At 35.7% G+C, this 14,745-nt stretch overlaps 1 protein-coding gene across 5 annotated transcripts in view; it reads left to right on the top strand.

Annotated features, from left to right (window-relative positions):
• The window catches only part of CDK19 (cyclin dependent kinase 19), a 100,809-nt gene that overhangs the window by 50,548 nt on the left and 35,516 nt on the right, over nt 1-14,745 (top strand). For 4 of the 5 annotated variants that reach the window (XM_081141336.1, XM_081141337.1, XM_081141338.1 and 1 more), the window contains 2 exons: nt 3,542-3,652; nt 5,144-5,284. In XM_081141336.1, the coding sequence (XP_080997462.1) occupies nt 3,542-3,652; nt 5,144-5,284 (252 nt within the window). Of the gene's footprint in view, nt 1-3,541; nt 3,653-5,143; nt 5,285-14,745 lie in introns of those variants that run through there. The other variant, XM_081141339.1, reaches the window with a different exon arrangement.

Genomic DNA, 14,745 nt, shown 5'->3' with positions numbered 1-14,745 from the left:
AATATGTTCTAAGCATTGTGTTATATAGCTAATGTACTTACATTCACTTAATTGTTGCAAAAACTGTGTGTATGTTTGGCAGTAGATATTTTTATTCCATGAGGCCCAGAGGAGTAAACAACCTGCTTTATGCCATACATCTATTAAGCCAGGACTCAAACTCAGGTCTCTGAATTCTAAAACTACAGCCTCATTGTCACTTCTGCTGGGTTGCAATGGGGAACATAGACCTGCTTGAAAATTATGACTCATACCTAACCAGTGTCATTAAAGTAAATTAAAGCAAAAAAATTTAGGGCCACCTTAAACCAGGACTGGGTTACTGTTTTATAGACTCGTTTTCAGGGTATGAGTGCCACCTGCTAGAAGGCTATAATGTATTACGTGCTTGTAAAGACCAGCTTCCAGAAGGCCTGTCACAGGTGTGAAAGTGTCAGGTTTCAAAATGCTAATTCTTAAATTTCAGATTAGGAATATTGGGGTATTTTAGAGTTAAGTGAACTTCTATTTACCTTAAAATACACTTCTTCATTTATCTTCATTTTTGGTGGGGGTGGGGGCATAGGGGGTAGACAGTACATTTTAAAAAATGATATACTCAGTGCTTTCTCACATAAAGCCATTCTCACCAAGGGGGAAGACAATGGTCAAATGGATTGTAGAAAGATAGATCATGCATAATCCCACCACTCAGAGATAACAGATCTAATAAAAATAGAAAATTGGATTTACTTTGAGATCAGTGAGTTATTGAAGTATAAGAGGATGCTCCATTCAGATACCCTGGAAAAGGAATCTGGAGCCCATGGGGGCATTAGAGACTTGGAGAACAGAAAATGGGGATAAAGGGAAAGAAAGATGTGTGGATAAAAATACAAATGGAATCTGTAATTGTTAATCTAGCACAAGGCTCCCTAAATTCAGTCAGAATCCTAAATAGTGCTTTAGAGAAAAAAGTTTAGGATTGTAACTTTAGATTGTCATGTATTTAGGACTGAAAATTGGACACTTTTTATAGCCACTTAAATGCACTGAAAGGGGAATCTGATAAAATCTTGGCATGTTTCATGCACATTCTTTCTTAGGCTCCTCTGGGATCACGTTAGTACTCTGTATCTAGCACAGGAAATGTTATCATTTAGTGTGGGATTTTCAAAGGAAAGTGACACTGTACTTAACTCCTGCTTAGATGTGATTAAAACATATTTATAGTTGCATGATGTCATGTTGAACAAATATTTGTGTGACGAGATTAAAGTCCATTAGTAAAATCAAGAGTTAAGGAAAGTACCAGTATAACCATCTCCTTTCTTTGTGTAACTGCCTAAGAGGCTGTGATAGTGCAGTAGTATCTTATCTCAGCAGGTAGATTTCTGTAGAGAAAGGGCAGTCATGTGTGTATGTGTGTGTGTGTGTGTGTGTGTGTAAATTATAAGGGTGATGCTCATTCTAGAAAACTTATAAAATAGAAAAAGAGAAAGATCACACATAATCCCACCACTAAGAGATAACTATATTAATGTTTTAGTATATTTTTTGTTTTATAAACATTTATATTTTGTAGCCTTTTTATATCACACAACATTATAGCACAGGTCTTTTCTAATGTATCTAAAAAATTTCTTGGCATATATATTTGAGGTTACAATATGTGGATATAGCATAATTTACTTACCAGTTTTCTTATTATTGGACATTTGTATTGTTTACTGTTTTTCTTTCTTCAGTAAATAGTGGTAAAGAAATTTACTTTTAAATTTTTTTGTTTTAGTAAATAGGGATAAGGAATACAATTTTGTGTCTAACAGTTGCATCTGAAGCAAGAAATAGGGTTGCTTAACATTTCGTAGGCAGTGGGAACAGAGATAGCAGCTGATAGCTGAACAGCACCCACCTAATCACCCCTTTTCTCTCTCCCCACCACAGGAGGACTATTATGTCTTTCTTGTTCACTTCCCTTCCAGCTTCTCCTTTCCCACCTAGATCCATAGGAAATACAGAGGCTGGCTGTAAAAAATGGAAAGCTGGCTAGATGCAGACCAGCCTATCCCAGCACTTACCTCTTAGCTGTGTTTCCGTGCGTGTGTGTTGGAGGGAGAACCCAGGGAGTCATATTCAGGAATCCTGCTCAGATCATAGCTGATAGAACACTTTCCAGCAAGGCTGTCAAGGTGTAGGTGAAGAGAGAGAGCTGAGGTACAGAGCCAAAATGAGAGAACTGAGGAACTAGGAAATCTATAATTGAAAGTAGTAAAGAATAAGGCAACTAGGAAATAGTCTGTAAAAATTCCCTGGGATGGAGTTTAGGCGATTTTTTTTTTTTACATGTTTTCAGCACAGGCACTCAAGGTATGCTTTACTAGTTAAAGTTACTAGAATGGGTGAGCAATTTATTTTTCTCTGCCTCATCGATCTGTTTGTATGTCTATCTTCCGCACTGCTGTGGGCTTTGAATACAGGGACTTCAGCCATAGTGGGAAAAGCATGGACTTTGGAATCAGGCAGATCTATTTAAAAGCAAACCTCTTCCTCTTTCTAGGTGTTTGATTTTGGTCAAGTTATTTTTATTACACTAAACCTTAGATCCTTTGTGCATCATAGGGTTTTTATAAAGGATTAAATGAGAGAAAATTTTTATATATAATCATCTTACACATAGAAAGTATTCGATAGAAGCTTGTTCTTTCTCCCTTTTTGTGTGTCTTCCACAAAGGTTTACATTTAAAAGGCATTCAATATATTTATCAAATTGAGTATGTTTCTCTGCACCTGTTAAATCTGAACCTTGGTTATGGACAGCCTGAGGCAGGCATATTTACCAGGCTTTCATCTTGAGGAGCTAATGTTGTTGTTAAATATTTTATGAAGCAACAGCCTGTTATGTATGTGCCAGTGCTAAGTTTTCACTTGCTAGTTTGATCTGTCTTTCCTTCTCATTGTCAAGAGTCCAGCTTGAAGCTTCTACTTTGTGGAGTCCTATTCCTTTGCTCTATTTATAGAACCACTTCTCCACACCAATTTTTATCAGTGGTTATGAGAGTCATTCCCTTATACTCACTAGTCTTCTAAAAAACCTCGATCACATGCTATAAGCAAGGATGAGTGTAGGGCTTATTAAATTATCTTTCTTTTGTCAGATATTTATTGAGTATATACTGCCTAGGGTGGATATACACAATGTTAATACATGGTTCCTGCCTCTCAAGAAGCTTTTCTTCTAGTAAGAAAAATGTACATACCAAAATATGTTTAATTATTTAGTGATATAATACTTTTGTTTACTATTTTACATTTTACCATTTTAAAATGACCTCATTTTAAAAACACACGCATACACATAGAAAATGGGTTGGAAAGATGTGAACCAAGATGTTGCCAGAGCTTATCTCTGAGTAATGGTATTTTGGGTGGTATTTTTTTCTTTTATTTTTGCTTATCCGGATCGTCTAAATGTGCAAAAATTTCACTTTGAAGTTATAGGAAATTCATCATTCTCTCCTCATTAACAGAATAGTGACTCCTCTCTTCCTCTTGCCTTCAGCTTTTGCGAGAATTGAAGCACCCCAATGTGATCGCATTGCAGAAGGTGTTCCTTTCTCATAGTGACAGGAAAGTGTGGTTGCTATTTGACTATGCAGAACATGATTTGTGGGTAAGTCTAATATCACTTTATTTTTAGAACTATTTTACATAGGAACGAAGAAGTAAATGTATGCACTACATATTGCTAATTCACGTAAAGGAAAACTTGGCTCTGTTGATTGTAGTTCAAAACAAATATAATAAATGTAAATGAAGATTTAGGAGAATTTGAGCAATACACATCATCACCTTATTTTTCTGAGAAGATAGTATTTGTAATTATTAGAAATTTTACTTTTCAAAATGTTAATGAGTGGGAGATTATAATTTTATGCAAGTAATTAATGATAGTTTACTAATATGTCTAGTGAAAATTGCTCTCTTTCGCAGTATGCACTGTAGTTCAAATTTAATCAATTATGTACTTATAGTTAAGTTAAGGTTAATCTCTTGCAGCAATTTCTCATTTAAAACCAACTCCTTCAAGTAAAAGCATATATGTGGTTTTATAAATATTAGGGATGTTTTATCAATATATAATGGAAGGTAAAAGTTCTAATTCCAAACTTTTAAAGTTAGGAATTAGGGCATTTAAACATTTCATCTGAGGAGTTGCTAAAAGTAAAAAAAATCAAACTTGGCAGTAAGTTTAAATTTTGGATAATAAAATTTTGATTTAATATAGTGTGGTTTGTCATGCATGTCAATTACAAATCTGTTTAGGAATAACTTTAACAGACTTATAGGTCTTGAAGGAACTTTCAGAGTTAATGATATTACTACAGATATTCACAGGAACTTCCATTCTTTTTCTCCATTCTTTTTATGGATATTCAGTACCCATTTTGGCATGTTTTGAACAAGGCTGGGGTGGAGGTGGAAGTGGAAATGGTGGTGTAGAAGGCAGGTAGAATTTTGTCCCTTACACTGCAATACTTTTATAACCCACAATATGACATGTGGACATAAATATTTGATTATAGGTGATCCAGCTTATTTATTTCAAAAATCAATTCCCCTTTTTTCTCTCCCTCCTCCTTCCTATTTATTTTCTATTTAATATTAACTACTAAGAATATCTCCTAATTTCATTCTGTGTCAAAAGAAGGTGGAACTTTGCAATAATTCAAATATACATGTAGTCAGTGATGATACTCAAATGCACTAAGTGCGACCTTTTTATAGAATATTAAAAATTTATAGTTTTCGTCTTTCTTTTTTTAAAAAATCTTTCATTTTTGTCAGTAGAGACTATAACTAGTACTGTTTTTAAGTAGGCTTTAAATATCAACCCTTTTTTACCTTTTGGTCCTAGGTAATGAAAATCTTAATGCTTTCTGTAAATCTAGTCATTATACCCACGTTAAAACTGTCACTTTCACTCCCAGTATCAATTCTGTTTTGTTGGTTGGCTTTGTTATTCAAATTATTGTTCTTTGTGTCACTATTGGCCTTTAATAAGTAATCTTAAAACATAGAGAACTTATTGCAGTCTTGTTTATATATATTATTGACATAGACAAAGACTATGTGTTATTATAGTATTTTTTTTTATTTTTAGCATATTATTAAGTTTCACCGTGCATCAAAAGCAAATAAAAAGCCCATGCAGTTGCCAAGATCTATGGTTAAATCATTACTTTATCAGATTCTTGATGGTATTCATTACCTCCATGCAAATTGGGTGCTTCACAGAGATCTGGTAAGTACGTTTCTTTTAGATTAATCAATATTCTTTTCCTCCTTTAATTTAATTTAATTTTTTAATATATCTTTATTGGTTTCAGAGAGAGGAAGGGAGAGAGAGAGAGGTAGAAATATCAGTGACGAGAGAGTTATCATTGATCGGCTGCCTCCTGCACGCCCCCTACTGGGGATGGAGCCTGCAACCCAGGCATGTGCCCTGACCAGGAATCGAACCTTGATCTCCTGGATCCTAGGTTGATGCTCAACCACTGAGCCACACCCGGCCGGGCCCTCCTTTCTTTTAAAAGATATCTTTTTTTCTTGCTACAATTATGATAAACATTATAGAAAATTTTGAAAATACACATAAGCAAAAAAGAAAATAAAACCATCCATAAACCTATGATAAAAATTTACCATTATTAACATTTGGTGTGTTTTCCCGTTATATTTATGCATAGCTATAAAATGTCAGTGTGGTTTTCAACAAATGATTGGTACAATCTTAATGGGATAGTCATATGTGAAAAAAGTACCTTTTGATCCATTTGTTTTTTGTATTATTGCTCATCATTAGCAAAAACATTAATAATTAAAAACTGAATTCTCATTGTTTTTTTCCTTATGAGTTAAACTGAAATAATGACATTTCATCCAGTAAATCAAATGTTATCAGTATTAACAATAAATAAATGAATAAATATAACAGATGGAATATATTTATTAGGCAAATTAGCCACAATTCAAATGTTTGATTTTACTTTTTTATTTAGTACACAAAGCAAACATTTATTAATGTGAAATTATATGCTATTCATCTTTGCATTTTAATTTATGTTGTTCTTGAGAAGATAATGGGTACTGAACAGTTGTAATACTCATGAGCTTATAATTGGAAATTTTTTTTTGCCCCCCACAAAAGTGGTTTCATGATCATTTATTTATTTCTTAGGCTTTTGGAGATTCTAGGGATATGGTAGGTATAAATCTAGGTCAACTCAGTTTTATTAATTGAGGATAAGTACTTATTATAGAAAGGAATAAATACACAAGGAGACCTAGTTAGTGCCCCTTGCTACCCTGTCAGTCAGTCAGGCCTGCTCACCTGAGTTGACCATCTTGCTGTAGCATTGAAGTTAAATTGGGGTGAAATGACAGTGACCACAAAGATGCATTTGCCATTTTAGCAGACACATTTCAGCTCGTAATTTTAAACTGTAAGACTTTCAAAGACTTCCACGTATCCACTTTACTATTAATCATGATTCAGCATGTTTTTGATTCTTGGGTATGTGAGGTTGTTCCAGATAAAAACCTCCTACATAAATGGTTGTAGATTTTAATTTGCTATAATGTAACCTATGTGAGTTATATTTTTGAGGTCATAATCACCTTTGAGTCATTGATCAGAAACTTTTATTAAGATTAACCAATTTTAACTCATTTCTTTTTTTCACAAAACGTATACAGGCATACCCCGGCGATACTGAGGGTTTGGTCCTAGACCCTCCAAAAACTGAATATTGCAATAAAGAGAATCACATGATTTTTTTGTTCCCCAGTGCATGTGAAAGTTATGTTTACACTATATACCGTAGTCTGTTAAGTGTACAATAGCATTATGTCTAAAAAAACAATGTTGTACATACCTTAATTTAAAAATACTTCACTGCTGAAAATGCTGTTCATCATCTTAAAACTTCAGTGAGTCCTAATTTTTTTTAACTGGTGAAGGAAGGTCTTGCTTCAGTGTTGTTGGCTGCTGACTGATCAAAGTAGTGGTTGCTGAAGGTTGGGGTGGCTGTGGCAATTTTGAAAAATAAGACAATGGTGAAGTTTGCTGCATTGACTGACTCCTTTTACAAATGATTTCTCTGTAGCATGTGTGATGCTGTTTGATAGCTTTTTACCCAGAGTAGATCTTTCAAAATTGGAGTCAGTCCTGTCAAACTCTGAAGCTGCTTTATCAACTAAGTGTAATCTTTCCTTTTGTCAGTAGAGAATATAAGTAGTAGAGAAATTAACTATTCTAAACCCTTTGTTGTCATTTCAGCAATCTTAATAGCATTTTCACCAGTATATTCCATCTCAAGAAACTACTTTCTCTGCTAATCCATAAGAAGCAACTCCTCATCCATTAAAATTTTATTATAAGGTTGTAGCAATTTAGTCATATCTTTAGGCTCCACTTCTAGTTCTCTTGGTATTTTTACCACACCTGCAGTTACTTCCACCAAAACTTGGCTGTTTGGCACAAGAGGCCTAGCTTTTGACTTACCTTGGCTTTCAACTTGCCTTCCTCACTAAGCTTAATTATTTCTAGCTATTGATTTAAAGTGAGAGACTTACAACACTTTCTTTCACTTGAACACTTAGAGGCCATTGTAAGGTTATTAATTGGCCTGATTTCAGTATTGTGTCTCAGGGAGTAGGGAGGCCCATGGACGGAGAGAGATGGGGAAATGGTCTGTAGGTAGAGCAGTCAAAACACAACATTTATCAGTTAATGCCTGGCTGGGCGTGGCTCAGCGGTTGAGCGTCGGCCTAGGATATAGGCGATCAGGGTTCGATTCCCAGTCAGGGCACATGTCCGGGTTGGGGGCTCCATCAATGACTCTCTTGTCATTGATGTTTCTGTCTCTCTCTCTCCTCCTCCTTTCCTCTCTCTGAAATCAATAAAGATATATTAAAAAAAAAAAAAAAGTAAAAAAAAAAAAATTTATCGGTTAAGTTTGCCATCTTATATGAGCGTGGTTTGTGAAGCCCCCTCCCCCCAGCTTACAATAGTAACATCCAAAATCACTGATCATAGATTACCATAACAAATACAATAATAATGAAAAAGTTTGAAATAATGTGAGAATTACCAAAATGTGACACAGAGACATGGACTGAGCAAATGCTATTGGAAAAACGGCGCTGATAAACTTGCTTGATTGATGCAGGGTTGCCACAGACCTTCAATGTGTAAATAATGCAATGTCTGCAAAGCACGATAAAGTGAAGTGCAATAAAATGAGATATGCCTATATTTTGTTTTAGTAAGCATAGATTTTCACATTTTGTTGGTGATGCTATCACCTGAATGTTCACTGGTACTAAAACTCTTTATGACCTGGACTCAGTTTTCTCCCATCCAAACTTGCTGCTGCTTTAGTGTCCTCTGTTTTGGTTATGGCACCACCTTCCTCATGGTCTAGAAACTTCTCTTATCCCTTGCAGACCCTTGCGTTCCACATCTAGAACTTGCCTACTCCTGTCAGTTTCACCTCTAAAATCTCTCTTCTGTTCATCTAATTTCATCTCTAGTGCCTCCTTCCTAGATCAGCTCTTTACTATCTCTTTCTTATAGATTCTTACTTGAATCTTTGTCAACAACCTCTTTCCCTTCCAGTCCACTTTAGACCTTCTGACCTCAGCTTCTGCTAAAGAACTTTGAAATGGTTCCTCATTGTTTACAGACTAAAGCTCTGGTTCCTTATTTGGCTTTCAAGGTCTTATCAGATGTGGCTCCAACTGGCTTTAAATATGTATCCATAGAATCTTTCACTTACACTGTTCTTTTGAACTATTGATTATTCCTTGTAGTCTCCTGAGATTTCCTGCCTCAGTGCCCTTTATTTCTTTTGTCTTAAAACTCCTTATCCCATCTCTACATATTTAGACACCACCTGTCTTTCAGGACTCACACAAACATTAAAACTTATCTTCATATCCATCCCTACTTGGAAATCATTGCTCCCTCTTATTGGTTGCTTTTGTACTTCATCTTTACTTCTCTTCTAGCACTTAGTATTATAATAATTTATATAGATGCCTAGAAGATGTTCTTGACCACAAATTTCTTGAGAGTAGGGTCTATGATTCATTTGATATATTACTACAGTACACAATGGGTACTAAGTAAATATTTCTTTAGTGAATGAAGATCAGTAAGAATATTATTATGGCATGTTTTTGGATCAAGTAACATATTTTGCATTTCAACACACTGTCTCCAATAAACATTTATCATTTCTTTGTATGTGCCAAGCATGGGGGGAGGGGGACAGTACAGATATGACTGCATCAAAGACCTCCTCAGGAGTTTAGTTTGAGAGAAGAAATATGATGTGTATATAAATAGCTACACTGTAAGATAGGTGAGAGAGAATGTGATCATGGCAGCTATGTGAGAAGTTACAGTCTAAATGCTATTCAGGGTTAGAAGAGATTCTGAGGGGGGCAATAAGGGAAGGCTTCAGAGAGGTGCCATTTGACCTGAACTTTGAAGGATGAGTAGAATTTAAATAGAGATTTGAGAGATGAAGTTAACCTATGGGAGTATTGGATATTAAACTTCTGAGATGAGAAAGCACTTGAATCATCCCAAAAAGGTTGTATAGTTCTTTCTAGACTAGAAAGATATGGGTTGGAGCCTGATTGAAGAATGCCCTAAATATCAGGCCTAGGGAGTTTGTGCTTAAGTGCTCAACGTTTGTGAGCAAGAGAACGAATTTTCCCCAGGTGAAATTTTTCCCCCTGCTAAAGAAGCCACCACTGATGGACACAATCTTGCAAATATGTTCTGAACGTGGTTCTGACCTAGTATAGCACTTGTTTATATTTTACCCACACATTCCCCGAATGCCTCTCTATTCCTTAAGTAACTCTAATAAGATTTGAAACTTTGAAGCAATAGGAATCTAGTCTGTGCAATCCTACTCAATTCTTTTCATTGATCGTGAGTCCTGATACCTGGACCATATTGTCATGGTTTTGCCAAAATATTTTCAGGAGTAGAAGATTTAAATTGTGTGTTTACTTTGTAGATATATTCTGTAGTAGATAAAGAAATACAAAGTATATAAACTATGGATATGGTCTTAAAAGGAGCATGATGGAGACATTTGAAAAATTACTCTTTTGTGAGCTTAAGAGTAGATTTGCAGTTTTAGTCAATGAGTAATTTTTTTAAATGCTTCCTATTGCTGTAGGAAATCTGGCTTTACGTTATTTGTTAGTCACAACTGTTTCAGAGTATGTACTATCTCTAAATTTTTATTTTATGTAAGAAACCTGGAAAGTCCATACAATTAAAGGTATTAGAGTAAATATAAATTTTCAGTGGAAGAAATTCCTCTGGTGAGGATTAACAACAACAAAAGTAAATAAAAACAAGTGTTTTGGATTTGGACACACATTACAGATTCAGAAGCATTACATCAAAGAGGAGGTTGGTGTTTTTCATTGTGATTGATTTCAGTCTGGAACAGTATTTTAATTATGTCATTTGGATCCTAGAGTTTAATACAGAAATAGACTAAAGTCACCAAAAATATTACATATATTGAGGAATTGCTTTTAAAGGAAAGTAGAAAAGAAGCTAAATAATATTCATTTTGGCTGAGAGACAGTGAAGTAGAGACATAGGTCTATAAACGTTTGGAACTTGTAAACACCAAGGAGGAAAAGGTGTATTTTAATTTTATAGCAGGTTGTAGCTAAGAGTAAGAAGATGAAATATAGTGTGACTCATTTTTATGGGACCACTATTCTGGTAGGTTGGAAGAATGCCAAGAAATAGTGTATCTTTTTTTCAAAATTATGGGCTTCTTGAGAGCAAGGATCATATCTCACTAATTTTTGTATTCCTAGCTTTGGCATATTGTTTCTGCTCATAAGTTACTTGAATTTAATTTTAGCAAAACATCTGATAATTGCACATTTTTCTTTAGCAGGGGTAGAGAAATGCTGGCTAAATGATAATATTGTTAAGTGGATTTATGGCTCCTTAGCTGTAGAATATTGCTACTAAATCAGTAACATAAACTATCTCTTTTTCACTTTCACATTTTAACACCTAGCACATGATACACACTGGGTCTTTCGTGAATGAAGGATTTGAATGAATGCTCAAAGATGGCCCACTTTCTACGCAGTTGGGAGAAGTGCTGTGCTGTTAGTCATGATAGTTTCATTAAGATAAGTGCTTGGTAGCTGGAGATTTGTCTAGAAATCCCTGTGTGCAGCACAGCTTCTCTTCATACCTTGTCTGACAAGATACAAGTTTTTAATTTTGTTTGTGCTAAACAGCCCTGATAAGGTAAATGTGTTACACCTCAAAGAAATCCTTAAAATCTTACTGTAGCCATCAGGCCAGCATTTGCAAGCATTTTCATAATGTTTCAGAATTTTAGCCTTGTGTAGTTTTTATGATATGGGAGCTTTGACATCCTAGACTTAAAAAAAAAAATTATTTCTAAGATAACTAATCTTGATCCTTAAGCCTCAGTTTACTCATTTGTAAAATGAGGTTAACGATAGGTACTCTATGGTTGTTGACTTCCTATCTTAGCTCCAGAGTTCCAGAATTCCTCCTAATTCCCTTCTGTGAAGCTCCTGTACATTCTTTCTGGATCCCATCACCAATCCAAAGATGCCCTTTCTTTAAACTGCTTTCTTCCCCAGAATTCTTGTAGCCTGATACTCTTCCCACCTTCTTCTGCTTTACACAGTAGAGCCCTAATATAAATATGTGAAACATGCTCCTCTATTTTATAAAAAAGAGTAAGCCATATTTCATCTTGTTTATATTTAAATATTGGTAATATTTTTGCCAAGTCTTCATATTTAAAAATATGAAAGTTAAAACTTGCTAAATGAGATCTAAATTAGTGATTCATTTAACTTAGTTTCATTCTAACAATTCCATGCTAATCAAATGAATTTCTATTCATTGTTCTTCATTTAACTTATTAAGTTAACATTCTTACAGAATTATGTCAGAATGCAGTATATATTTTAATATGACTTAATCATCCTAATTTCTTTCAGAATGCAGAGCTAACTATGAAAAAATCAAGTATGGCTTGGTTATCTTCTAACCTGCAATTTCTGGTGATTTGGGACAATTACAGATCTTGTCATGCTGAAGAATCACACTAGGGTTCCTGCTGAATACCTCTGATTCCTAACCAGTTCTTTAGAGCCGGGTCCTCGATAGTCTGTGGCTTAGCCATTCCTGTCTGTGGTCGGAAGACCTTACATTGCGGTGATGTCATTCATGTGCAGTGCCTCCTGTCCTGCTGCCTCTACACAGACCTTGTGAAGATCAGACAAGATAATGTTTCTTACAGTGCTCTGGATACTGTGACACATACCTTACAAATGTAAGAAAGTATTATGGAGGTGTTTTTTTAGATATGGGCTCTGATTTTTTGGCATGACAGTTTTTCCTTTATTCATACTGCTAGCCAGGTAACTGGAGCTTTGAGCAGAGTCCTGTACGTCTGTCTGAGTTAGAGTGTAATGCTCTACCAGCTGTTCCATAGGCAGGTGACGCACGCTAAGTATCATACTTCCAAGAGGTCCACCTTTAGAGGGGATGTGGTTAGACTCACAATGGCCTTTGAGGCCTCCTCAGGTTCAGCTTAGGGACAGGGCTCTTTTGGTGATCCCTGACTTTGACATAAAGTTTTAGTAGCTTGTACTGACAAACACATGTATCTAACAAGGCTATTTGCCAAACCAAGTTCAAAGTCACTAAGAGGTGTTAAAAAACAAAATTCAGCTGAGTAAATTTAAATATTAAATTGGCTTTATTCAGGGATTCATGAATCTAGCAGCATCCCATCTAGCAAATAAAAAGGAACTCTGCTGAGCTATAGAAAAGAGAAGATTTATAAAGGCAGAAAGGGGGCAGGGAAAAAGGAAATTATCAGCAAAGAATGCATTGTTTCAGACAAGGTCCTCCTCCTCAGGGGCACGGAAGGGGCCTATTACCTCACTAGTGCTGAGCTGGCAATTCCACAGGGACTGGCTAAAGATTATATTTCTGGGAGAGGCTGAAACTACAGTTAGGTTAGGTATTAAATCTTGGTGTGCTGATGGGCCTGGCACAAGTGACTCCATTTTGGACCTTAAGTCTCTTTTTTTGGTTTTGTTTTTTTAAACCTCATCCAAGGATATATTTATTGATTTGAGAGAGAGAGAAATATTGACTGGTTGCCTCCCTTACTCACCCCGACCAGGGGCGGAAACCCACCACCTAGCACCTAGGTATATGCCCTGACCAGGAATTGAACCCACAGCCCTTTGGTTTATAGGATAACATTCCAACCAACTGAGCCACCTGCCAGGGCTTGTCTCTTTTTTAACAGAGGGCTGTTTACTCAACTAACTTCAAGGTCACTAAGAATATAATCAAGTTATATTCCACAGTGACAGCAGTGGCAGGAACTGATTAGGAACCAAGGGCTACAGGAGGAGCCCCAGTACTTTGAGGCCTGTGTTTAAAACTGAAGAATCAATTCAGGCATACTATTTTATTAAATTAATTGTATTGAGGTAGAACTTATATACAGTAAGATACACCCATATTAATTACAAATTGATGAATTGGGACAAATGAATATACCTTGGTAATTACCACCACAGGCATCCTATTTGACTAGCACTATAGGATGATTCAGGATACCTTTACTTGATGGTATCTTCACCAAGAGGGATCTTGCATGTAAGGTCTGATGATTCATTTCACTGAGAGGTTTAGATGATGGGTTTTTGTGTTATTCTGTTCTCCACTAAGGACACATCTGTGTAGAAGCCTTCTAGAGGTGAGGGCCATAAATCAATTAAGTGTTGTACATTTTCCAAGTGTGCTTTTCTTCTCATGACTCTGGCCTTGAGTGTATCTCTAAGATAACTTGGGTTCTGATCCTGGGTCTGCCACTGTTTGTGAACGGTGAACTTGGTTAAAGTTGTAGGTTTTTCGTCTCTGTTTCTTCATGAGTAAAGTGAGTGGGCTCATTTTGATAATTTCTACCTCTGACATTCTTAATTTTGCATGTTAATGAGTCTGAAATTATTTTATTTGAATTGAATGTCACAAATGTAAATAGAAAATTGCTTTCTACCAGTGTTGCTCCTCTGTGGATGGGATTGAACAGGATAGAATCTGAATGTCTTTGTAGCATTATTCCTGGCATTGCTGTCTACGTGGAATATACCTTGATTATACTCTTAGTGGCCTTGAAGTTAGTTAGGTAAATAGCCTTCTAGATACATGTATTTGTCGAGCATTAAGCTTTTATAATGGCTGTTCTTTATTGCTTCTTGTTAGAGCAAAGAAAACCTTATCTCTGCTGTTCAGGCCTGTGACCACTCCTAAAAGGCAAAGACAAAGAAGTGTATTGTTAACTGTTGTGCAGTGCTGGGTTGGCAGGCATTGTTTACTGTGAACACCAAGGTTTGATTAACAGAGTTGCTTATTACAGATACCTCTCAACTATTTTAAAGCAAAATGAAATTAAGCACAGCTTTTAATAGTATAGACTGCTCCTGATTTACAGATAGCCTGAACCTACATGTATATGCATAATTTTGAACTGAGGAGGCATTTTTAGCTTAGAAAGAGCACTTTAAACAGTGGTTGGGTTCTCTGAATGTAAATGCCTATTTAACCCACAGTATACCTAAAGTATGACACTTACACAT

This window comes from Miniopterus schreibersii (genome assembly GCF_964146895.1).
Source record: "Miniopterus schreibersii genome assembly, chromosome: 6".
Taxonomy (NCBI): Eukaryota; Metazoa; Chordata; class Mammalia; order Chiroptera; family Miniopteridae; genus Miniopterus; species Miniopterus schreibersii.
This window is presented reverse-complemented; position numbering and strand designations above follow the sequence as displayed.